A 26864-nucleotide genomic window follows, 5' to 3' on the forward strand; every position below is an offset into this window, starting at 1 on the left:
TTCAATATAAAATGTACAGTGCTGGATTTTTAAAGGTATTTTGCTGCTAATTCCTATTGAAAGCAATGTGAGTTAGGCACCTATAAACCTTTACAATCTGGCCCACAATGCCTAAGCTTCTACATCAAAGGTGTGATCCATGGAGGTACTGTAGTCTACCACCTAAACTCATTTGGCACCTACGTTTTTGCAGTAAACATTCTCTAGACACACATGGTTTTTGCCTCTGAGCATGCATGCCACCGACTCAATCTAGGCATCACTTTACACCTATCTCCAGCCTAAGCCCCAGAGCAATTCACAAACTGGGAAAGACAGGCATTTGGCAGCCTAAGTCACATGCAGGGGCCTGATCTGCTAGGTGTGGTCAGAGGCTGCCTAGTGAATCAAATCCCTCAAGTCAGTGCACACAAAACGAGTGAGGCAGGGGCACTTAAGGAACATTCTGATGTGGGGCTCTCTCAATCTCTCCTATTGAAGTTGTTCCACTTTAGTCACGCCATTGAAAAATTAAATATTCATTGGGCCAGTGAAAGGGTTAGAATGACTATAAGCTAGTAGTTAGAGCACTCACCTGAGAGGTGACAGATCCCTGTTCACATCCCTTTTCCCCTTCATGTTGGGGGGACTTGAACTCAGGGTCTCCCATATCTTGGGTGAATAGCTAACCAGTAAGCTAAAGGTTTTAAGGGAGAGCCACCTCTGCCCCCCTCCCTGCCTTTGCTATTTTATTTCAGGCCCTACATGCATTTAGCCACCTATCTTCCCCTGATTCACCAACAGTAAGCAGAGATAGTCACTTCCCTGCAGCCTGGACTTCAGGATTTAGCACACACCCCTCTGGTCAGGGCTGGATTTCCAATTAGGCACAGTAGGCACGTGCCTAGGGGCGCCGGCGTTCTGCGGGTGCCTTACCTCTCGAAAACTGTACAACACGAAAGGAGCAAGTGCTAAAGATGCTGTGCCTTGGGGTGTGTAAGGTGTACATCTGGCCCTGCCTCTGGTTAGGATCTCCCACTGGCAAGCTTAGGCTGCTCCCCCCAGCATGCAGCCTTTCTGGATCGCATTTTTAGCTGCCTCTCTCTCTCCATTCACTGTATAGGAGCCTAGGTGCCTAATGCAGGCTGTGTGGATCGTAGGGCTGTTTCTCTAATTTTCTAGACACCTAAAAGTTAGGTGCTGCGATGCGTAACATCACAATGCTTACATCCTTTTGTGGCTCTGGGCCCATTTACTGCTATAGAATTGTTTTTCAGTTACCAAAGGTATTGAAGCTACAAAATGAGGACAGACACATGCATGGAGTCAAGTGGCAGGTCACAGCTTTTATTAAACTTTTAACACAAGGCAGGGGTACTACCCACTCATCACCCACACTCTCCTATACCAGGCATTTAATTGGTTCCAGTGGAGGGGGTTACAGGGCTCCCTATCATATAACCTATCTCAGACACCAAGTTTACAAGCCTCCTTATCATATAACCCATAATGCAGGGTAGGTTCACCTGAGTGACTAGCTTGGTCACTTCCCCTCCCAAATCCTACCACACTGCCTGGTATCACAATTCCTGTCCAATTCATTCCCTCACATCCTGGAGCCCTACGTCAGTACCTGCTGGTCCCATGGCTTCAGCGGACCTCCCGCAGGCATGCCTTCCCATGCTTGGGGCGCAAAATGCCTAGAGCCGTCCCTGGTACCTGCAACTGACACATGTACTCTCTCATCGCAGAAAACTTCTGGCCAATTGTAATGGATCTCCCTATGCTATATCACTGAACCCCTGTGTCCAGGAATATTTGGTGACCTCTCTACTGTCTGCTATCAGCCACCAGGGCCTTTGCATCAGCCACAGACTGCTAGGAAATCCTTTTTCTCCCAACCTTACCTCCTGAACTGGATGCAAGGCGGTGGTGAAGTTGGAGCCACTACGATGGGTCCACACCAGCTAAGGCTTTCCATGGGCAGGGGAACTCTCTACCGGTTTGATCTGCCAGTTTTAAAGCAGCTTTGTGTGAGGAGACTAGCACAAAGGTGCCCAAACAGAGTCAGATTCTCAGTCTGCATCCAGGAATATGTTTAGTTACCCAATTGTTCAGAAGTTAATTACCTTGAACCAGGAGCATGCTTATGATTTACATATTAACTGCAGGCTTCAGGCGGTTAATGTGAATTAAACAAGGATTTGAGCATATCAGCGCAAATGTTTCACACTCTCTCCTTATCCCTACCCTGCAATGCCCCCGCCCCCCAACCAAACTAACAATGAGGAAAAACTAAGTGGAAGTTTCAATATTGTTGAGGAATTACGGCCTATGACAAGTCAGTCAATTAAGACCCAAGGATCAATGGGAGAATTCTGACTCCAAACCTGCATGTGCTGGGGCTCCCATATGGATGACTAGCTTCTCAATGCCATTTGCGATTCCTCCCACACAACAGGTGGAATGGCTTGTTTAGCAGCCCAGCTCACTACCCCGACTGCTCTATTTCCTTATCATTCTCATCTCTGCCAGAGGTACAAGGTGAAGAATGAAAGTTCATTCTGCCTGCACTAGCATTAACTCCTGCTGTGTTTTTTGCCTGTAAAACCATTTGTCCCTGGGGAATATGCTCTGTGGAGCGGCTGCTCCCTGCATCTCTACCTTTCACTCACCAGGGGAGCTCAAACACATGGTCCTTGTTTGCACCAGCGGGCTCCTATGGGCTCAGGCAGAGGGAGGGGAGCTGCTGCTTCTATGAATCAGTGTAACGTGGCCAGAAGTCCTGCTCCTTTGTCCCCTGCACAGACTGGAGGGGACCACAGAGCTCATTGTTTACAATGGTTTTCAACTGTGGCTTGTGTTCCAATTTAGGATTTTATGCTGCCCTTGATCCACATGCGTCACTCCTACTGACATCAGTGGGCGTTCCATATATCGATCGAAAATGCTACGTGCGTCAGACTAAGTTGTTCCCCACAATTTATACCACCCGGTGTAGCTTGAGTGTCATGATCAGAAATGAGAAATCATCCCATCGAACAAAGTGCGAAATAACATTTTAGAATTTTACAGCTATCCCTGTTTACAGTACAGCATACAACAGTGCTAGAGACTGCTGCTGGCTCCATGCATACAGCATTATCTATAACGGCATCTGAGACCTGACTCAACCCTTAGGTCCATCCTGCCTTTGACCTATGCATTGAACTTCTGTTAAAGTCAATGCAAGTTTTGCCCATGGGTCAAGGGTGGCAGTGTCTGGTCCTTTGTATATAACTTTTTCAATTTAGCCACCAATGTGCTATGCTTCTTTGTATGATATTGCATACCTGCAATTAAAACTATATTTGTTATAGTAGAGATCCCCATTGAATTCTACTATATTTGCTAGAGGGTAAAAAATATTTCAGCTCAGCTCTTTCCCGCACCCTGCATACAATGGACCTTTTCTTGCAGTTACAAGTTTTGTTGTAAAAAGCAGACTGAGGGCCTGATTCTACTGAAGTGAATGGGAACATTGCCAGAGGGATTAAAATCAGTAACAGTTCCATGGAAGTGTTCAGGGTTCTTTATTCACGTATAATGACTTCCAGAAAAAAGTGTGTGGCGGGGAGGGACCATAGAATCATAGAATACCAGGGTTGGAAGGGACCTCAGGAGGTCATCTAGTCCAACCCCCTGCTCAAAGCAGGACCAATCCCAGTGGCCCAGAATTTACGTACAGAGAATCCAAAGGGAGATCAGCTGGTTTTCAGTCTATTGCAATAGTGGCCATAGAGTCCTGCTGTCTGCAGAATGGGATGTACTAATTCTGTCCCTGTTCACCTCACTCACTTCCCTGTACAAAGTTCCATTACTCAGGGTTGGTGCAGAAAAAGAAGGGAAATCTAATCTCAAAGCAGTGATCTTTCATTAATCACAACGGTCTTGATCCTTTGCTCCCTGAAGTCAATGGCAAAGTTCCCACTGACTTTAATAGTGTATGATCAGGGACAATACGTTTTGCAGTGTCAGAGCTTTTCATCCATTTACAAAGAAAAAATTGCGTTTGAAAAGGCATATTGCACTTGGCCTTGAATAAATGTTAGAATTTTATATGGTTAGTATGAAACAGACAAACTGGTCAAGAGTTAAGGTTAGTAAGACAAAACTTTTCACTTCACTTGATTAAATGTCAGCACAACAGATCACTGTGGATTTTGGGAGTCTTTAGATACGGTATATGCCCGAGTGGGATCATTTTTCACTTTGTGACTCTCTCAGCCCACTAATGTTACATCTTTATTTAAAATGTGCAACGTAGATAATATACCTGTTACAGAACCAATAAATAAATGAATAAGAAAGTGGCTACATATAACTGCCAGCATGTGAAATGGCACATGTATTATTCATGTACCATGCACCTTTCTACTTCATGTACATGAATTTATTTGTTAGTCCACAACAGCATCACATTATGTAAAGAGCCCTCATTTCCTTGATGAGGCATATTATCTAATCAAAATAATGTCCCTTTCCATTCACACCAACTTCCATAGTTATTAATATATGCAAGTGTGCAGAGCCTTACCGGACCAAGGAAAACACTGAGATTGCACAGCCTGTGGTGAGGAATTCCAGATACCTACTGTTGTGATGACAGGTCATATTTAAAAAAAATAGCAAGTGTGTATCCCATAAGGCCAGGTTTCCAAACAGCTCAGGGCCAGATTTTAGAGTGCTCAGTAGCTACTAACTGCCATTGTAACATTTAAGGTTAGATTTTCAAAAATCACACACTGAACTTTTGAAAATCAGGCCACTTAGTTTGGTATGTAAATAAGAGCAGAGCTCTTGAAAATCTAGTGCCACTTCTGGGTGTTAAGCGCTTTTAAAAATGTGGCCTATAGGACTTCTTTTTGGCTCTGAACATGGCTCAATTTGTTGTCAAAACCTTGAGTCTTTTACTAAGGATTGAGAGATTGAAAACACAAGTATATGACACTTGCACAAATTAATTGGAGTAAATCCTGCTCCGTGTAAACCATTTACATGACAACTATTTACTCTGGGACAAACTGACAAGAGAAATGAGAAAAGGAAACAAAGTGAGACTAACTAGAGGAAGTATGGCTTTCAGACAGGCCCCTTCTCTTACCATCCCTCTTCTCACAGGTAGCTGACCAGACATCAGCTCTCACAGACACTGACATGACAGAAGAGTCCTATTATCTCTTCCAGTTAACTAATGTCCAGTTTTTTTCAGCAGCAAAGCCAAGAAAAATTAAGATTCTAAAGTTCTTTAGTTCATAAAAAATTCCCAGGAGAAGTAGCTTAGTAATATGTATAGTCTTTCAGTTTAGGTCCAGCATAGACACTGGGTGGAGCACTGGTAGGTATTCCAATTACACAGTTAAGAGAACATTTGTAAAGCATCTATGCCCACTGGTGACTTTGATAACAGAAACAGTAGACAGGTGGTCCCAGAGAATGGGAAGAAAGTCAAGAAACAAAGGAATAGAAGGAAAAAGAAGGAAGACAAATCTATGGAGTTTTAGGACAGTATACGTGCTACAAAAATGCCTACACATTTATACACTGGAGTATATACATCCCAGAATCCTCTGCTCTGGTGCTATGGTACCTTCTTTGAAGCACAGCTGCCTAACATGAATTTGGGGACAAATTTGGAAACAAAAGGAGCCTAACACACGTCTGAGGAGAAACATGAGAGAAGAAACAACATAGATAAGGGGAGCAGGAGGAAAAGCAAGGGGCGTGATTATTGGCAGGGCTGCCAAATCTCTTAGCCTATGATGTGCATCAGCTCAGCATGGTCCTGCCAAAGCAATGTGGTAGAGTGAGTATTGTCTCTTCTGATATACTGCAATCAGCACAGTGACTACAAGGTACTATTATGGGAAACGTGACCATATTATTGTGCACATATTTAATCATGTGGAGCTAAGAAGATGGAAATAAAGTCTTGTTTCCTTAATCGTACAGTTAGAATTTCCAAGCATTTCTCATCATGATAATGAAATAGACATCAGTGTCTATTGAAGCGCTGACTCCTGCATAGTAGTTCATGAATTCTTCTGTTGTAACCTAAAGTAGAAAATTTTAAAACAGAAAAGGAAACCTTCATTCTTCATGTCATAACACATACATACTATACGTAAATAAACATCTGTAAATAAGCAAGATTTAAGCCATATACTGTACACCTTGTGCTTCAAGTTATCTTGCATTAGGAAGACACCTAAGACAGGAGGGAAAATGAAGAAGATGGAACTCCTTCAGCAGTAGAAAGTCCTAAAATGTAGGGTCCTGTTTTCTAAGTGAACCTATTCAAAATGAGTTATCTTCCCTGAAGACTGAAAGATAGAATCAGTGAAGCTGTGGTCCTTCAAAAAGACAAGTATTGCCATGTAATTTTCTCATTGACTCATCTGAATTTGGACAGCAAATTCATTACATTGTAATGAATGAATTGGAATGGGTTCCTGGTGCTATTGGGAGATTGTAGTTTTCTATCCATTTAGCAAGCTAAAGATGCCATTCTTTCGAGTAGATCTGACTAAGAGAGAAAGCAGTGTTTAGCTGAGTTTTGTTTTTTTTTAATATGCATTTCTGGGTTGAAACCATTTACAAAAGCAACTAGTCTACCTGTCCACTTTTTAAATTGGCATGACCTTTTATATGTGGAGAAATATTATTCCAATTCTTCATTTATATAAATTGCATAGTTTTAATTTTTGGACCATTATACAGTACTTGAATAAAGCTATTATACAAAAAGTTATCTCCCAGTCATTGTTCCCATCTTGTGTTTGGGAGACATCTAAAATGACTCAATAACTGGGGGAGCTGGACCTTAAAGCCTGTCCCGCTTATTATAAACAGGCATCCAGCTTCCCAAGCCTGGCTGACTCAGCAAGACTGTGGTGCTTTTGCTAAGGTGATTTTTATCTGAAGCTCAGTATAAGGCACATTGGCTAAAACAAATTAGTTCTGCTCACTAAGCCAGACATTCTTGCCAGCTCCATTATATGAATCTCGCTTATCTCAAACCACCTGTTAACAAAAACAAGTCTAGGTCCCCGCTGCTAATGTCAGGGGACATGTCCTTGTTTCAAATAACAGGAGGCTTTGGATAACTGAGGTGAAGCTCCATGAATTTACATCAGTGGTGTGGCTTAGATCAGACTCCAACTCCGAGAGGTCAAGTTTGTTGTTGAGAAGGACCTGTGGTCTAGTGGATTAGGTATAAGACTTGGAAACAAGAGATGCAAGTTCTGACACTGACTTTTCTATGACCTTTAGCTTTGGTAAAGTAGGAACAATTATATTTACTTCCTAAATATGTTCGTATGTTGAAAGTGTTTATAAAGTGCAAAAAACATTGTTAAGGCCAATTAGTGGCACAGGTGGTAACAGAAATCCAAACTCTGGTTCCAATTCAGGAAAGCACTAAAGTACGTGCATAAGTCCATCTCATTCATGACTGACTTCAATGTCATTTTACCTCAATGGGATTTAAGCACCTGCTTAAAGCTAAGCACATGCATAAATGCTGTCCTGAATAGGGATGCTTTCCTGAATCAGGGACTCTGTGCTTAAATTAGACGATGCATTGTAGTTTTTTTTAGCAGGTAGAGAATCTTCTCACAGGGGGTTTGAAAATCAAGCTCTATGTATTAGCAATGATTGAACTTTTCTTAATTATGTAGTGTGCTGTTGTCCTGAGGTGGAATGCATAGTCTGATGCCATATCACATTATTTGCAAATCACTCACAAGTAACTACAACAATATCTCAAATCCTACAATTTTGCATATGGTCAAATTTTATTCTATATGCAGCGGGCTTGGGGTGTGACAGAGGCAGGCTGGAGAGGTGAGATCAGTGGATCTGCTGCTACATGATACCACCAACCATTGCCACGGATACAGCACAGGTACAAAAGCAGCTGCAGAGTGTCTCCATTCCAATCCTTCACCCCAGGTACAGAGCCCTGACTCAATGAGTGCAGAACACAGGATTTAGCCCACTATACTTTGATTGCCCAAATTATTCAAAAAGATAGGTCTCTGCATTAAAAAAGCAGTTGGGTATTAATGAAGGGAAAGAAATAAAAACATTATCCTCATGGTTGTACATCCATTTTACTATTAATCTAAAGGATGCATCAATAAGCATGGCACAGATGCATTATACATGCTTTTAATTGTTAGATATTGGGCTTGTTTTCACACACAATAATTTTAGTTGTGCATCCAATGGAGCACCCTTCAATTGCCTTGGGCTATTCCACTTACCTTCCCATCTTTCTCATACGGTGAATCAAAGTTATCTAGAAAGGATCTAAAAACTTGATCTTCTGTCCATTCTCCATTCTGATATTTGGGATGATGCTTTGCATTATACACCCCCCGTAAGTCTTCAATGGTTACAATACCATCACCGGTTTTGTCAAACTTCCTAAATGCTTGCATGATGACCTCTTTTCTGGCATTAGACATTGGAGGCTGAAAGCAGATATTAACAGATTAATCCTATGTCTCTCTGCTGTCTGTCCAGTTTCAGCTTCAAGCTTTGCTGCTGCTGTTACTAGTAAACATACTTTCAGAGAGCCTAGGACATGGTGTGCACACATAAATGCTACCCAGAGAAGAGTGTGACCATCATCCTGTTAGACAAGTACTTGAGACAGGAAGTGCAATTCACCATTGACTAAATCAGGGCTAGGCCACTTATGGCACGCATGCCAAAGGCAGCACACAAGCTGATTTTCAGTGGCACTCACACTGCCCGGGTCCTGGCCACCGGTCCGGGGGGCTCTGCATTTTAATTTAATTTTAAATGAAGCTTCTTAAACATTTTTAAAACCTTATTTACTTTACATACAACAATAGTTTAGTTATTTATTATAGACTTATAGAAAGAGACCTTCTAAAAACGTTAAAATGTATTACTGGCACGCAAAACCTTAAATCAGAGTGAATAAACGAGGACTCAGCACACCTCTTCTGAAAGGTTGCCAACCCCTGGACTAAATAGTGAAACTGACTGTACTCAGACAAAGATAGAGAAACAAAGGTAAATCTATCAAAAGGTAGAGAAACAAACTGAAAAACCAGGTAAAAATGTTTTTTAGAATATCTTTCTGTTCTCTCCATCTTAGATGTCACTTGTAACAACAATAGATATAAGAGATCTCTGGTTTTACATTTGTATTTTGCAGTATTTACAGGCCCAAACCAAGATAAGGCCCCTGTCGTGCTAGGCACTGTATGAACACATGCAAAGAGAAGACCATGCTGCCTTAATGAGTTTACAGCGTAAGCAGACAAACAAGAATTATCATCCCCATTTCAGATAGGGAACTGAGACCTAGAGAGAGTAAGTGATTTTCCCAAGAAAGTCTGTAGTAAAGCCCTGGAACTGAATCCCAGCTCCCAGTCCAGAGACTGACCCACAAGACCACCTTTTCTTTCTCATTTTTAGATGGAAAATGAAATTCTTCAAACTGATGTTGTCCCTTTGATATTTCTGTAGCTATCGGTATTACTGATAAAATAGAACTGCATTGACCTAGTAATTGACTGTTCAGCTAGTCATGGAACAGGCTTTTTCTCATTTAGCTAACAAAAAAAGCACATTGTTTGGAAACTTACTCTTAACGTTACAAGAAATTCATCAAAGTCTATTGTTCCGTTGCCATCTTTATCAAAGATCCTGAAAAGCTCTTGAGCTTCTTCCTTGTCTATCATTACGGCATAATCATTTAACCCTTTCAAGAATTCTTTGAAATCAAGGGTTCTGTTTTGGTTGTCATCCATAATCCGAAATACTCTGTGGAAAAACGTGTGTTTAAAATAAATAAAATGAAGAATGAGAGTAGCACAAGAGGCAGAACTTACATAGAAGAATGACAGTTTATTAGGACTAGAAAGGGACACCAGCACCTTATTGGGATAACATTTCCTCTTCCTAAAGTCTCTTCAGAGAAAAGAAGGGCTGCAGGTATTGAGGTGGTAATGAGCAATGCCTGTCAATCAGCACTGCTTACCCCACCTAGCCAGTTTGGCAAGGCCTATTTTCCATTTCCTCTCTCTGAGCATGAAATGTGACCTTCACAAAACACAAACTACTAAGTTCCACAGGGAAGATGTTTTACTTTTAAACAGGACTGCAGTAAAGGAAGTATACAAGTATTTTTTAAAATCCAACCCCAATATAATAATTATTATTATTGTATTGAAATTGAGCCATCTGGTAAATCATAGCTGTTGGGAATGGTTGAAAGAATTGTCAAACTCAGCTCAGATGGAGAAAAAACTATATCAGTGATGAAACAGAAAACTACATTAAAATTGGTGTCACATAGATGCAGTTGTGATATAACAGGTCTCATACATGATGTAATTACTAAAAAATATTTTCAGATGAAATGACTTGAACAGGGTCACACAGGAAGTCTGGCCATGCACACAAGTCATTTTAGTTTCTCTTCCCCATCTGTAAAATGGGGATAATAATATTTCTTTTGTCTTTCTAGTCCACTTACATTGTGAGGTCATTAACTAATATACACATGTAACTAGTGCACACTGATCCTATGGCCATGCACTTTAGTCTAATGGCCTTACCTCACAGCCAAGCCCTGTCCTGTATCAAAATTTTAAATAGGAAAACAGAAGCTAAATGTGCAAAACAGGAAGCTTGTGGTCCAGACCATCAGCAGGTACAAACCAGTGTCATTTCACTGAAGAATAAGGATTTGGATCTGGCCCTTGTACCTTTACATCCCTTTGTTTTGATGCTGGTGATGCAGATGCTTGCATTCATTTCAATTCCTGGCTCTTTCCATTGCTTTCTTTTGTTTAGTTGGTTAGCTTTGTATTTTTATTGAAAAATCATTGAAGAAAAAAAATAGTACTGGAGTTGCAGTTGCACTTCCCAAATCCAAACACCCTGAACTCTGGAGCATTTGAAATCCTGGCTCCATGAAAGTCTGTTGGAGTTTTGCCACTGACTTCAATCAATAGCTGATATTTTGCAGCTTAAGCCCATTTTAGCCATATTGATATAGCATCTTACTACTCAAATTCTTTGCTTTAATAATGTATTTGGCTTCCTGGATTTACCTGCCAAGTCCTTTGATGCCTGCAGACCCTCTTGCTAGACACTGCAGCCGAAGCCTCTCAATTGGGTCTGTGGTTTTGGCCAGATTTCTTTTGGCCTGGTCTGCCATGTCTCGGTCATGCCTCGCTGTACCAGGCATCTAGAACAAGAATTTCCCCCTTTAGCACAGATTCACAGAGCTGAAAAAGGCTTTATCTGATGGGCACTGATTACCCACTGTGGTCTTTAAAACATGTTCTTGAATACTGAAACCCATCTTACTGCCTCAGACTGCACAAATACTTCACTTGTAAGAGCTTTGTACTCGTTAATGAATTACTAAAAAGACTTTTGTGTCCATTTGATATTATCAGTCAAAAATATTATTGCACAAAACTGGAAATCCAAGCTGCCCTTGGGAGGAAATGAACAGCAAGCAAGAGTCTGATCTATACTAACCATCTGCAAATGCTAGCTCACTCTGTGAGACAAACGACAACATAATGTAGCTGTGTGGTATGCTGCAAAAACCTACACAACTGCAGGCCATCCAGATGACTTTAATACTTCCACATGTGAGCAAATATTTAGCAATTGTATAGGATTGTAACAGGTCTCAGGTTCTGAGAGACCTGTGTAGAAATGCAAAGTTATTTCTACTAACTCTACCAGGCAGCCAAACCAGATGGACCCTACTAGTGTTACAAACCATTTCTTGTTCCAGGAATCCATTTCCAACATACCATAACAATCACACATACTACAACATTCATTACAAACGTCACACAATTCATAGATTTCAAGGCCAGAAGGGGCCATTATAAACATCTAATCTGACATCCTGCATTATACCTCACTCAATTTCTGCATCATGTCCAGAACTTCTGTTTTAGCTATAGCATATCTTGGATTAAAGACTTCAAGTGATGGAGAATCTACCATGTCCCCAGGTAAGTTGTTCCAATGGTTAATTACCCTCACAGTTAAAAATCTATACACCCTTATTTCCAGTCTGAATTTGCTTAGCTTCATCTTCCAATCATTGGATCTCATTATGCTTTTTCTGCTAGATTAAAGAGCTGTCTACTATCAGAAATCTGTTTTAGAGATTTTTAGACCATAATTAAGTTACTTGTTAACCTTCTCTTGGATAGGGTAACTAAACAGATTGAAATTATTAAGTCTCTCACTATAAGTCACGTTTTCCAGACCTCAAAACAATCTGTAGCTCTTTTTGGAACCCTTTCCAAGTTTTCAACAATCTTTTTGAAGTGTGGACAGAACTGGACACAGTATTACAGTAATGTTCACCCTAATGCCATATTCAGAGGTAAATCCACCTCCCAGCTCTTAACATTTATAGTTAAAAATACAAGTGCTAAATATTACTATTACTTGCAAGGCCTGCACACATTTACATAAACTCACAACACCGCAATTATCAACACATTTCATAAGGCTGAATAAATCAATTGTTTGAATGCTATTCACAAAGATATTCTTCTGCATAACTAACACATAACACTGAGAAAACACTTATATCTTGGATATGACTTACGTGTAATATAGGACGCTAGGACTATAGTCCTTTCAAAATCTTTACTGCACCTTTAATAAACATATATCCAACCATCCTGCAGCATGTGTCCAGTAAAGAAGATGATGGTAAAAATGCCTGAACACTGTCTTCACTACTGCTTATGCCATTGCTCGGACCAGTGCAGCTTTGTCATGCTGGTATATGGTGTAGACAAAGCCCTAAAGTGCTGTAGGAAGTGCACTTTTGTTGCCCTTTTGAGGACTGTTGCTCTGCCTTTGGGAACCAATGGACATGCCTTCAGGTAGCCTGATTCTGAATCACTACTAAGACATTAGCATGAGAGGAATTAAACAACTCCTTACTCTCCCATCCTCTCAAAATATTGCTTTCAACGTGCACTGCTACCTCCTAAAGCTCCCTTTCCACAGACTCCCAATATGTAGCAAATAAAGCAACCTATCCTGTATTTGTTCAACTTAATGGCAACATTCTGCTTGACCTCAGTGGAAGCAGGATCTAGCCTCAGATCTTTGAACGGACAAAAGTTATAGAGCCAAGTCACAGTAAAACAAAAAAACACCATCTTCTGAAAGACATGATCGCAGCAAAGCCACTAGCCGATAATTAAAATAACTTATGTTTGAATGGGTGATGGGTGCAAATTCCCGAAAATAATATAAGGAATTTCATCCTGTGACCCATCAAGGGGCATAGCAACAGTCTGATGAGGGGTGAGATACACCTGAAAGATTTAGGACCACATCATACCATTTTGCAATAAATTGTGGTACTTCCAAAATTAGACTCTCCGTGGGGAAAAGAAATTCCAGTCTCTCCCAGAGGCACCCCTCTACAGACTGCCTGGCCTCGTCCCCAGCGTCAGCATGGCTTCTTCATGAGGCCACTCATATTGTGCCTATGCCACATTCTCCAGGTATACACTGGAGTGAGCATGGAGCAGGAGCGGATTTCGCTCAGGGAATTTCCAAGTGGGATGCATGCAGTGGAGGTGCTGCTTCTGCCCTTCACATTCCCTTCCCCTATTCTGTACCACTTTTCTCCTCTCTGACAGGGTAAGGATAGGGGCACCATTAATTACTCTGCTCCCCAGACCTCTGCGGCACCTGAGGGAGTGCTAAAGCAGGTTTTCACAGACAAACCAATCCAGTCTGGTTGTTACTGGAACACCCTTTGCAATCAGTGCCTTTAGACACAACCATCAGTAGAATTACACCAGGGATAAATCTGGCCCTTTTACATTCACAGCAGAAACTGGATTAAAGTAATATCACAGTAAAAACTGATCAAATGAATAATAAACAACTTAGGCCATGAACCTGCAGTTGGAGACACTGATGTGGACCCTATGTCCATGTGATTCCCACTGAGGTCTATGCAGATGCAAAGTCCTTGCTAGTGAATCTGATTGCAGGATCAGGACCTTACGCTGTACATCTTGTTTCACTTGTTTTGTTCCATAGTAGCATAGAAAAGGATGGGAAAGCCCTTCTAAGTCAGAGTCCAGACCCTTTATGGGTCAGAGTTATTCCCTATGGTAGATCTTCCAGTCCCACTCAGTAGTATGACCTCTTTCTGCGGAGGTGATGAATTCACAGCCTTCTAGATATTTAAAAAAAAATCATGACTGCTGCAATACTGCCTCCCTGATGTAGCACATAGAACAAAAAGAAGTAACAGAGTGTGCAAGGATTTATGGGTAACACAACTTTATTATCCCAGAGTTCCAAAAGTTAAAAATATGCATGATTACTAAAAGATTTAGTGACTATATACACTTTAGACATGCTAAACAACAGCTCTACAGGTGCCTTATAAACAAGCATTAATAGCCATTGAAAAAGCAAGGAAAGGTCATTATACTAATCTCATATGTCTTTGCTTCCTACCCCAACTGTACAACATCATCAGCTGTCTCCCATAAGAAAAGGGTGACTGGTCATTGATTTGTTTAATTCCTTACCATTAAACAGAGTTTTGTATTGAATAATTGCTGACGTTTTTAGCAATTACAGTTGCCTGAGTTAACTTTTTACTAGCTATGGTGCTTCACATAGGATAGTCAGAGTAAAAATAAATTAAGATTTATTTTTATTGTAAAAATAAAAATGAAATTTCAGGCTGGGTTTTTCAAAGAAACTTTAAGGAGTTAGACACCCAAATCCCATTGAAATATAATGAAAATTGGATGCTTAACCCCCTTAGAGTCACAGAGTTTAAGACCAGAAGGAACAATTTGATATACAGGATTTCAGACTAAATGATCTCAGACCATTACTTTTCACCCAGTTAGCCCAACAGAACCCTTTAAAAACCCCAGCCTTATTTCTCGGAAAAACTCTAAAGTGTATGGTATGAAAGGGGGAAAAACACATCATTCTTTGGACTATAATAGTGCCCACAAGGTGCTAGTTTCTGTCAAAACACATAATTACACACCCTCCCTGCCCCAGAGTCTCAATCCATGGAGATTTAACAGCTCAAACTCGAGCCACTCTCTTTTGTTTGTTTGTTTTTCCTATAGCACTCCTACAAATAATCTGAACGTCAAAACCTCGTAACTGTTTGCCAAGTTTCTTACTTGTCACTTTAAAAGCATGAATTTCTGAAACCACAGACTCTCATATAATTGCAATGTTTGAATTCCCCAGTCCCCCTACCTTAAAATTCCTAAATTAAATTCTTTACCTTTAACGTTAATCTGTAACCTGTTACTTCTACCTGAAACTATGGACGCTCTCTTGTTCAGCTTGGAAAACTGGTCCTGTCTCTCTCCCCACCACCTCCTCCTTCTCTCCTCCAGGTCACACCCTTGTTGCTTTGATTGGATAGCTCATGGTAACAGAAGCAGGGCCATAGAAAGCTCCCAAACTGACTGGAGGGATTCCTTGTCCATCTATCTCATTTTACTTGTTTACATATCCCAGCCCCCACTTTTTCAGGAGCTTGGAGTTTACCATCCTGTGTTTCCAAGGAGACGTTGGTCGCTGTGACAGGCCAAACCTTTGCTTACTGACTGAGCCACCAGCCAGGAGTACTTGTGCTGCGCCGGTGTTGTGTGATTAGCAGATTTGTTTGTTTTGTTTTTTCTTTCTGTCTTCTAAATTGCCTCACCCTTCTCCTTTCTGCCCATGCTGGCTGTATGCAGATCTTCCTGCAGCATATCTCCATTTTCTTTGCCCATCCAGATTCCCTATTTAATAAAAGGGTTATGAAGATTACAAGATAGTGCTCTATCTAAACGTGCATTTGTAAAAAATTATATCTGTTCAAGACTTGATATGATTAAAAAAAAATTCACTGATGCAATTCCTGTGTCCAAATAAGATGAGAGAAAGTAGTGAAGTATTAGTCATTTTTGTTCCACAAAAATCAAGGTGCAGACATATTCTCTGCAGTTGATTATTTCACTAGTTCCAAGAATCATTCAAGAAGAATCTGTATAAGGAAATCCTGGGATTTCATTAATCCACTGAAAAAAGAAAACTGAAAAGACAAAATTTGATATGATACAAAATCATCATGCTTTGTTCCATTTAGACACAATTATTCTATTTACAGTAAGTTACAGTACAAATCTATTGTTTGGAAAATAAATCAACTCAGTGAACCAGATCAAGCATTATTATATTTGAGGACTGATAAACAGACTCCTGCAATAGCTTCCTGAACCCCCCAAAACTTCCACTGAAGGCAATGCATGCCATTTAAAGTCAATGCAAGGGTGGGATGTGTAAGGAGTGGAGGATCAGACTTAAAGAATGAATTACCAGAGCAGAAAATGATTTAGGCTGCTTTGAAAACACTAGTGTGATGACTTTTGCATCATAACAGATAGTTTGTCCTTCATCAGCATGTACATCCTGGTACCAAGCTACACGATATGTAAGACTTAAAAATATGCCTGTTTTTTTCACCTGGCAATTGATTTTAAGTTGTTGTGTAGCCAGGAAGCAATGCACATTTAATCATTCACTAGTTAGAAAAATATTGATTCTAAGTCAATGTAAAACCCTTTTTTAATCTTTAGCCTCCATGCGAGCTCTGGATTTATTTTTATATTTATCTTCTGGGAATATGACAGAGGAGAAAACCTCTAAAGGAAGATTCATTTAGCTGCAACAGTACTAGGAATGCCCCCAAATGGCTTCAAGCATGTGCTGCATGTGAATGAAATATCAAAGCAAAAGCATGAGTTAAAAGGTAAAGAGAGAGACTAAGATTTAAGTCCAGACTTTCTGCTGGTGACTCTATGCCCTGGTCTACACTACGACTTTAGGTCGAATTTAGCAGTGTTAGATTGATTTAACCCTGCACCCGCCCACACGATGAAGCCATTTTTGTCGACTTAAAGGGCTCTTAAAATCGATTTCTGTACTCCTCCCCGACGAGGGGATTAGCACTGAAATCAACCTTGCTGGGTCGAATTTGGGGTAGTGTGGACGCAATTCGACAGTATTGGCCTCCAGGAGCTATCTCAGAGTGCTCCATTGTCACCGCTCTGGACTGCACTCTCAACTCAGATGCACTGGCCAAGTAGACAGGAAAAGCCCCGTGAACTTTTGGATTTCATTTCCTGTTTGACCAGCGTGGCAAGGTGATCAGCACAGGTGACCATGGAGTCCCAGAATCGCAAAAGAGCTCCAGCATGGACCTAACGGGAGGTATTGGATCTGATCACTGTATGGGAAGAGGAATCCGTGCTATCAGAACTCCATTTCAGAAGACGAAATGCCCAAATATTTGAAAAAAATCTCCAAGGGCATGAAGGACAGAGGCTATAACAGGGACCCACAGCTGTGCCGCGTGAAACTTGAGGAGCTCAGGCAAGCCTACCAAAGAACCAGAGAGGCAAATAGCCGCTCCGGGTCAGAGTCCCAAACATGCCGCTTCTATGATGTGCTGCATGCCATTCTAGGGGGTGCCCCTAAAACTACCCCACCCCTGCGAGAGGACTCGGTCAATGGATTCTCACGCAACAGGGATGCGGATTTTGGGGACAAGGAAGATGAGAAGGAGGAGGAGGTTGAAGATAGCGCACAGCAAGCAAGAGGAGAAACTGTTTTCCCCAACAGCCAGGAACTGTTTATCACCCTGGAGCCAGTACCCTCCCAGCCCACCCAAGGCAGGCTCCCGGACCTTGAAGGCGGAGAACAGACCTCTGATGAGTGTACCTTTGTAAATATAATACATGGTTTAAAAGCAAGCGTGTTTAATGATTAATTTGCCCTGAAGACTTTACATCTGACTGAGGCTGTCTGCACTGCAAAGTTGCCCAGTGATTGGCACCAGGGTCTAAACATCTGGGTTAGCCTAGCCCAGGTGTAAGTGCCCCCACTGCAAACCCCTACCCAAGTTACTGTGTCCTCACTGCTTCTGCACTCACCCATGTGTGTCTGGGGACACAGCCCATGGCTCTTTGTGCTGAGATGCTGTAGGATTCTTTCACAGTCAGTTGTGTCAATTGCAGAAGAATTTGTGGGGAATTGTGGGAGGGGCATTGGAGAATTCTCAGCACGTAAGTGGTTTTGCCCACATCTTCACTGCAAAGTAGATGGATTCTAGCTGAGTTAAACCAGAGACCAGCTCGAACCTGTACACCCAGCCAAGTAAGCTAACCCAAGTTTAAAAGCACTTCCAAATGGGTCAGAGGTTTTTCTGTGTGGACAATAGAGGGCTTGGGGCTAATACTTGGGTAAAAACCTAGATTAACTGTGTTGTGTTGACATACAAGTTCATAGCTACAAAAATGTTAATTGACTGTTCTGAAATATTATTTTTGTTCAATTCAGTGGATCTGTCAAGTGAGAATCAGCAAGGCCTCATTTAACTGATTTTCCCATGAAACCTAAACCTGAAGTGCCTGTGCTGGCCAGTGATCAGAAATTCGGGTTTCTTGACAAGTTTCAGATGAGAGATGTGAGGCGTTTAAAGCATTTCTGAGAAAAGGGAGAGTCTAGAAATTCCTTCAGAATAACAACCCAGGAGCCAGCAATGAGACACAACTCAGGCAAAGCCCTTGTGAGGAGGGCCAAGTGCAGGCGTAACTGTGCATCTCTTCCTGGAATGCTGAAATCTGAGACAGGAGGGGGCGGAAAGTTCTAATCACTGTACAGAGAGGAACAGAAAGCAAAGGAACCAGCTTTCATTGTTGTTACAATCTGGTTACATAGGGTAGTGCTGTAAATGTACACAGTCCTTTGCAAATACAGCTAGAGAGAAGTTCCTAAGTCCACAAAGAGAGTAAAGCTCAATTAATGAAAGGTGCCCAGTTCTGTGAGGTTCTGACCACCTTCATCTCTCATTGATAGAGCGCATCTCACCACAGGGTCATGGTGCTTTGCATGTATGTAAAGCATCAGATAAAATACCAGAGGAAAAACATATACCCTATGGGAGGCCCATATACAGGAGGAAAGTAGCCTTGAGAAGCAATTTGAACATCTCTGACTTAAAACCTTCCAGGGCAGCCCATTACCTTGGGCTCTGCAAAACAAGACCCACTGACCAGACTACCTGAAGGTAGAGACTTTTTTTTTTTAAACTCTGTGTAAAACAGACTGCATCTAAATGAAAGCATATGCAACCCCACTTGGGCCAACTGGAGAGCTTGACTCAGGGACCCTCAATGTTAATGTGCATGTGCTGCTATGGCTTGAGCTACAGGAGTCATTTAAATAGCCTTTTATATGGACTCTTTGTATGAGTGTGGCTCGAGCAAAAGGACGAGCCAGCTTATCAGCCAGTGAACCACTTGGTGGCTAGCAGCAGCTAGTTGTCCTTTCCATAGCTCCATGGGATGGGGGAGATGGACACATGAACAACAGAGTACCACAGTCAAAGCCGGTAATGGAGCTGCACTCAGTTCAACTGTAACCATATCATGGCCCAGCATGGCTTCTCTGCTCCCTCTATTTGTAATACACAAGCAGCGCAGTGAAAGGTAGAGAGGGAGCTGACCAGATGGAATGACAGCTCCATGGTCTGTGCCACCCACATTTGGATTCAGACTGTGCTCTGTGGCCAGTCAGTGGCCCATGGAGCACTTCCTGGTAATTCACAGATTATAGATCCAATTATGGCTGTTCCATTGCAAGAGTCATAACTAAACATTTTGGAAACCAAGCCCTGGAGGTGTTTACAGAAGGTGGCCCATACATAATCATAATGCCCAGCATAATGGAGCTCTTTCCTATAATTAGCTCTGGACAATGATAACGTTGGAGCATCTTTGTTACAATGACTATAAAAACCATTGGTCCAGGGCATTTGCTGGGGATTCATGATTACAATTACTTCAAATAAAAATTTACTTTCCTTAAGACGACAAAATGTTAACACCCCCACACAGGGCCCACAGGTCACAGCGACTGAGCTACCAGCTGACCTCTCCAGGCTAGGACTGAGGCATGTTGGGTTGGCAAAGAATAAAGTCTGTACTGCTGCTGCCCGTGCTGTAGCTATTCTGTGGTTAAAGGATTGTGATTGGCTGAACTATCAATGCTTTCTGCTCGGTGTCCTCCTTTAGGTCCCTCATTTTGACCCTGAGACCTGCACTCTCTCCCAGTTTTTTCATTTTTTGTCCCCCCGTAATCACTTAGATTCTGGGTTCTGTATCCTATGTATCCCAGTCTCCCATGTTTAAGAAGGATGAATTCAAACCGGAACAGGTACAGAGAAGGGCTACTAGGATGATCCAAGGAATGGAAAACCTGTCTTATGAAAGGAGACTCAAAGAGCTTGGCTCGTTTAGCCTAACCAAAAGAAGGCTGAGGGGAGATAGGATTGCTCTCTATAAATATATCAGAGGGATAAATACCAGGGAGGGATAGGAATTATTTAAGCTCAGTACCAATGTGGACACAAGAACAAATGGATATAAACTGGCCATCGGGAAGTTTAGACTTGAAATTAGATGAAGGTTTCAAACCATCAGAGGAGTGAAGTTCTGGAACAGCCTTCCAAGGGGAGCAGTGGGGGCAAAAGACATATCTGGCTTCAAGACAAAGCTTGAGAAGTTTATGGAGTTGAATTGCCTAATTTTGGCAATTAATTGATCTTTGACTATTAGCAGTAAATATGCCCAATGGCCTGTGATGGGATGTTAGACGGGGTGGGATCTGAGTTACTACAGAGAATTCTTTCCTGGGTCTCTGGCTGGTGAGTCTTGCCCACATGCTCAGGGTTTAGCTGATCGCCATATTTGGGGTCAGGAAGGAATTTTCCTCCAGGGCAGATTGGCAGAGGCCCTGGGGGGTTTGGCTTCCTCTGCAGCATGGGGCACGGGTCACTTGCTGGAGGATTCTCTGCACTTTGAAGTCTTTAAACCACGATTTGAGGACTTCAATAGCTCAGACGTAGGTTAGGGGTTTGATACAGGAGTGGGTGGGTGAGATTCTGTGGCCTGCATTGTGCAGGAGGTCAGACTAGATGATCATAATGGTCTCTTCTGACCTTAAAGTCTATGATTCTATGATCCCCTCCCTCACATGGGGGGGGTGAGCTGTTTGTTGCATTGGTGGGCTCTGCCCACCATCCCAAGATTTAATTGTCTGGCACCTTTCTCAAGCCATAAAAAAGAGTAACACTCCTTTCAACAGTCTAATCCCAACTTCCTCTGGATGCATGAAACATAAAGGCTGGGGTTTGCGAAGAACCTAAGGGAGTTAGATGGCCAACTCCCACTGGAATGCCTAAATGTCATTTTCAAATGTCAGCTAAAATCCTAGTATTTTATATGACACTTTTGCTTTGAAGTTGCCCATAGGGGAGAGTTCACTAAAATGTTACAGTGAAAAATGTAGAGCTGATTAAAATTCAGAATATCCATTCCATGAGAAAGTCTACCATTTCAAATTCTGTTTGCATTCTGAACCAGAGCAAAAACAAACAAAAAATCCAAAATCTCCTGTAGAACAAAAGTTTCTGAAAAAATGTCATTCCTGATCGAAACATTTCATTATGATAAAATCAAAATATTTCACTGAGTCCATATTTACTTTCTATATTATAAGTGAACAGTAATTTCAAAACAAAAATCAAAATGCTTTTTTCCTTTTTTTCTAAAAGCATTTCTTGAAATCAACATGTTCCCACAGAAAGTTTCAATTTCAATGAAATAGCATGTTCCAAGGATAAAACATACAGTCAGAAAATTTTCTATCAGCTCTAGAAAAATTTTTGAATGTGATTTTTTTGCATCTGAATTTATAACAGAACAACATGAAGAATGTGTCTTAATATCTACAAACGTTTTGTCAAGTTTAAATAGCTTTGTTCTCACCCACAAGGTAGAATTATTATAGTGCAGCCTCATGTTAAAGTTACTTTACAACAGGTTGGGGTAGCCTCTACGACCTTACTCACTCAGGAGTATGTTGAAGTGGCTTCAGAGACCTTATGCACTCAGTTCCCAAAAACTCAGTTCAACGCCAAACTCATAACTAAAGTTTCTTTACTGGCATAAAAATCAAAACTACCCAGAGCTGACTGGACTCACACGTAGGGGGTGGGAACAGGGTAAACCACACATCCAAAGTACAAAATTAGTAATCAACTTAATCAGATACAATTTCTAGACACCATTAATAACTGCTTCTTAGGCAGCTAGTCCTGGAACCCATAAAGGGAGGGGGAATTCTGACTATAGCTGAACTTGTTACCCGCACATTCTAGGGCACCACCATTTCCAGTTCCTAGGGCTCTGGGCAAAAGGCACCCACTCTTACCCAGTTCCTAGGACTCAGGGCCACCTAGGGTTGCCAACTTTCTAATTGCACAAAACCAAACACCATAGCCCCACCCCCGAGGCTCTGCTCCCTTCCCCCACCCCTTTACCTAGGCCGCACCCCCACTCACTACCTTCCCCCTCCCTCGGTGGCTCACTCTCCCCCATCATCACTCACTTTCACTGGGCTGGGGGTTGGAGTGCAGGAGGGGGTGAAGGCTCTAACTGGGGGCATGGGCCAGAAATGCTGGGTTCAGGGTGTTGGAGGGGGCTCCAGGTTGGGGTAGGGGTTTGGGTGCAGGAGGGAGCTCCAGGCTGGGGTGGGGGGTGGGATTCAGAATGTGGGAGGGGCCTGTGGGTTGAGGCAGGGGGTTGGAATGTAGGAGGAGGTACAGGCTCTGGGCTGGGGGTGCGGGCTCTGGGGTGGGGCCAGGGATGAGGGGTTCAGGGTGTGAGAGGGGGGCTCTGGACTGGGGTAGGGGGTTGGGGTACCTGGGGGCTGAGGGCTCTGGGATGGGGCTGGGTAGAGACTTTGGAGCTTGCGGTGCTGGAAGAAACTTCGGGTTTGGAGGGGGGGCAGGGCTGGGGCAGGGGTGCAGGGTTGGGGCACGTGCTTACCTCCAGCGGCTCCTGGTCAGCGGCACAGCAGGAGTGCTAAGGCAAGCTTCCTGCCTGCCCTGGCACCACAGACCATGCTGCGCTCGGAGGTGGCCAGGAGCAGGTCCTGGTTCCCGGACAATGGGAGTGTGGAGCCAGTGCTTGGGGCGAGGGCAGCGCGCAGAGCCCCTTGGCCCCCCTGCTTAGGAACCAGACCTGCTGGCCGCTTCCAGGGTGCAGCACGGTGTCTAAACAGGGACTAGCCTGCCTTAGACTTTTAAGGCCCGGTCGGCGGTGCTGACCGGAGCTCCCACGGTCCTTTTTAGAACCCAATTCCTAGGACTCCTGTGGGTTTTCAGGACCTTTTACCAGTGAAAGAGCCTTACACAGCAATATCCTTATCCCCTATTTATTAACAATTAGCAAGCAGAATATACATGCTAAGCAACTTTCAATCCTATGCTCACCTATCCTGATCATCCAGGCGGACTTTCCCTGTTGGCCAGGCAAAGGTCGGTCTCATCTGGATTCTGGTTGCTGCACATCACAGTTGTGCAGAGGATTCTTAGCAGCTCTGATCTTAGGCTGTGTCTTAGAGGTGAGTTCTTCTTCTTCTAGGTCTTTCCTTCTTCATATTCTTCTTTTTCCAGCTGGTTTCCTTCTTGGACCCCAGTTTATATAGCGAAAATTGAATCCCGCTTAGTTCTACCATAGCCAATTATGTTACTAAAATATTACAAAATTATTCATTGATTAGTCCTAACATATTGCAAAACAATTGTTTAACTAATCAGACCCCACCACCTTAGTTGAGTTAAATCTTAAAAATTAGTTATGCAATCGCAAGTGTTGATAAGTGATTCCTTGCCAGACAGAATGCTATCAAGCGTTTTCTTTAAACGTCTTAAGAGATTCCTTGCTTATCTGGCGATGGAGGGTACTATTAGGAGCGGTGTCTTCCTAACAGCCTGATATTACATTGTTTTGATATAATTTAGAAGGAATGTAAGGATGTGACTTTCTGCTTCTTGGCTCATGGCCGCTGCTCTCCTAATAAGGCTCTCTACCTTACTGAGTTAGTGTTTGTGACTTTGCTACATGGATTAATAAACTATTTGTAAATACAGAAGAGTCCTATAGTGTGAGTGTTGCAAATGTGCACATTGGGGTTCCCAACTATATAGTAATTTTAGTAATACTGGGCCTGATCTTGGGACAAGGACCTGTCAACCCTCAAAGTGAAACTGGGAATTCTTAAGTAATCTACATAATTAACACGTAATCTATAGATCAGGTGACAGCAAGCTGCATGGAAACTATTTAAAAACATCCTTATAGAGGTTCAGACTAACTACTACTATATTCCAAATTAAAAAAGAAAAAAAAGTCAAAGGACCAAAAATTTTAAAGTGCCACCCTGGCTAAACAGAGTAAAAGAGGCAGTTAGAGGCAAAAATATATCCTTTATAAGTTGGAAGTCAAATCCTACTGAGGAAAAAAAGTCATTTTTTTAGGTGACAAATCTGAGGAACAGTCCCAGATTGAGGTGTGAATAGAGGAAGTTGTGGAACAAATAGTCAAATTAACCAGTAATAAGTTACCAGGACCAGATGGTATTCACCCAAGAAAAAAAGAAAATACAATATGAAATTTCAGAACTAATAACTATGCTATATAACCTATTGCTTAAATCAGCCTCTGTATCTGACTGGCAGATAACTAATGTAAATTTTTTAGAAAGGCTCCAGAGGCGATCCTGGCAATTACCGGCTGGTAAGCCTAACTTTAGTGCCAGGCACGCTGATTGAAACTATAGTAAAGAACAGAACTATCAGATACAAAGATGAAAACAACATGTTGGGGGAAGAGTCAACACGGCTTCTTTAAAGGACACTCGTGCATGACCAATCTATTAGATTTCTTTGAGGGTGTCAACAAGCATGTGAACAAGGGTGATCAAGTCAATGTGGTGTATTTTGACTTTCAGAAAGCCTTTAACAAAGTCCCACACCAAAGGCACTTAAGCAAAACAAGCAGTCATGAGATATGGGGGAAGATGGTCTCATAAATCATGAACTGATTAAAAGATAGTAAACAAAAAGCAGGAATAAGTGGTATTTTTTCACAATGAAGAGAGGTAAACAGTGGGACCCTCCAATGATGTGTACTGGGACCAGTGTTTTTCAACATATTCATAAATGATCTGGAAAAGAAGTTGAACAGTGAGGTGGAAAAGTTTGCAGATGATCAAAATTACTTAAGATAATTAAGTCCAAAGCTGACTGTGAAGAGTTACAAAGGGTTCTCACTAAACTGGGTGACTGGGCAACTTCAGTGTTGATAAGTACAAAGTAATGCACGTGGGATTATGTTTTCCAAACTATACATACAAAAGGATGGGGTCTACATTAGTTGCTTACCACTCAAAAAAGATCTTGGAGACGTGGCTAGTTCTCTGAAAACTTCTGCTCTATGCGCAGCAGCAGTCAAAAAAAGCTAACAGAATAGTAGGAACTATTAGGAAAGGGATAGATACCACAGAAAATATCAAAATGCCACTATATAAATCCATGGTACCCACACTTTGGCTCATGGCTGCTGCTCTCCTAATAAGGCTCTCTACCTTACCTGCACTAGTACGTGCAGTTCTAGTTGCCCCATCTCAAAAAAGATGCATTAGAATTGGAAAACGTAATAATAAATGCATCAAAATTATTAGGGGTATGGAACAGCTTCCATATGAGGAGAGATTAAAAAGACTAGGACTGTTAAGATTAAAAGAGGAATGACTAAGGGGAACTATAAAATCAGGTGCGGCGAAAGTAAGCATCATTTATCCCTTCACATAACACAAGAATTAGGGGTCATCCAATGAAATTAGTACACAGCAGGTTTAAAACTAACCTAAAGAAGTACTTTTTTGCACAACACTGTTGTATTTAAAGTACTGAACAAGATCTTTTCAGGGGGAACAAGGCTAAGTGCCACATTTATTGGTAATACATGTATTAATCAACACTATCATATGCATATGATACATATTACTCTCATGCACTCACATACACACACTCGTGCGCATACAGCATCTTCTTGTTGTTATCAATTAGTTGCTCCCCTTAACTTCACTGGCCAGGTGAGTTAGATGGGGGAGGGGTGGAGCCAGGCTTCTGCCGATCCGGATCGATGCTCCCATGTTGACAAGATGAGACCCAGGGTCCTCTGCAAGACACCTCACATTTATAGCAGCTTCCCTCTCATGAAAATCCATACCAGATTCAAAATCTGTATCTATCCATTGGTCCTTTGTGTTGCTTCTTTCTGGGTGTTGTCCCAGTGCTGTTCAAAGAGGGTGTTTTCAAAAGAAGGTGCTTGCTTCTAATCCCCAAGGCCGTCAATATGTCTGCTCTTCTTTAGTGAGCCCACTTGACAAGTTTTATTGTTCTTGGGTCTGGCTTCCATCCCCTCTTCAACTGTTGCAGCTGTCTGGAGGTGCTTGCCTTCCATGCCTTACTCATTCACACCTCATTCATTCAACAGGGCAACTGATTAAAAGTGTGTGTGGGGGAGATCTTATTCTACTCCTAGCAAAAAGACTTTTTTTAACATTATACCAAGGGTCAATACAAAGTTTTCTATATAAGGATCTGATACAAAGTTGTATGAAAATAGAGGCATAATACAAAGTCATATGAAAGTTATGTGAAGATGCTTAATGCAGAGATTTATCTGCAACACACAGTTAACCTGTGGAACCCATTGCCAGGGGATGTTCTGATAGCCAAAAGTATAACTGGGTACAAAAAAGAATTAGGATAAGTTCATGGAGGATAAGTCCATCAATGGCTCTTAGCCAAGATGGTCAGGGATGCAACTCCATGCTTTGGATGC

The 26864-nt window shown here is 42.0% G+C and overlaps 1 protein-coding gene across 11 annotated transcripts in view; it reads right to left on the reverse strand.

The window, feature by feature from the left end:
• CAPSL (calcyphosine like) overlaps positions 1 to 26864 on the reverse strand; it is a 46547-nt gene that overhangs the window by 1438 nt on the left and 18245 nt on the right. For 5 of the 11 annotated variants that reach the window (XM_039545166.1, XM_039545162.1, XM_039545159.1 and 2 more), the window contains 4 exons: positions 11118 to 11254; positions 9645 to 9822; positions 8286 to 8495; positions 184 to 6072 (listed from right to left, as the gene is read on the reverse strand). In XM_039545166.1, coding sequence (XP_039401100.1) covers positions 5971 to 6072; positions 8286 to 8495; positions 9645 to 9822; positions 11118 to 11254 — 627 coding nt within the window. In that variant the 3' untranslated portion in view covers positions 184 to 5970. Of the gene's footprint in view, positions 1 to 183; positions 6073 to 8285; positions 8496 to 9644; positions 9823 to 11117; positions 11255 to 13971; positions 14056 to 15340; positions 15439 to 15766; positions 15846 to 15953; positions 16136 to 22997; positions 23086 to 26864 lie in introns of those variants that run through there. The other 6 variants (XM_039545156.1, XM_039545157.1, XM_039545167.1 and 3 more) reach the window with 6 other exon arrangements.

Source organism: Mauremys reevesii, linkage group 6 (genome assembly GCF_016161935.1).
Source record: "Mauremys reevesii isolate NIE-2019 linkage group 6, ASM1616193v1, whole genome shotgun sequence".
NCBI classification, from domain to species: domain Eukaryota; kingdom Metazoa; phylum Chordata; order Testudines; family Geoemydidae; genus Mauremys; species Mauremys reevesii.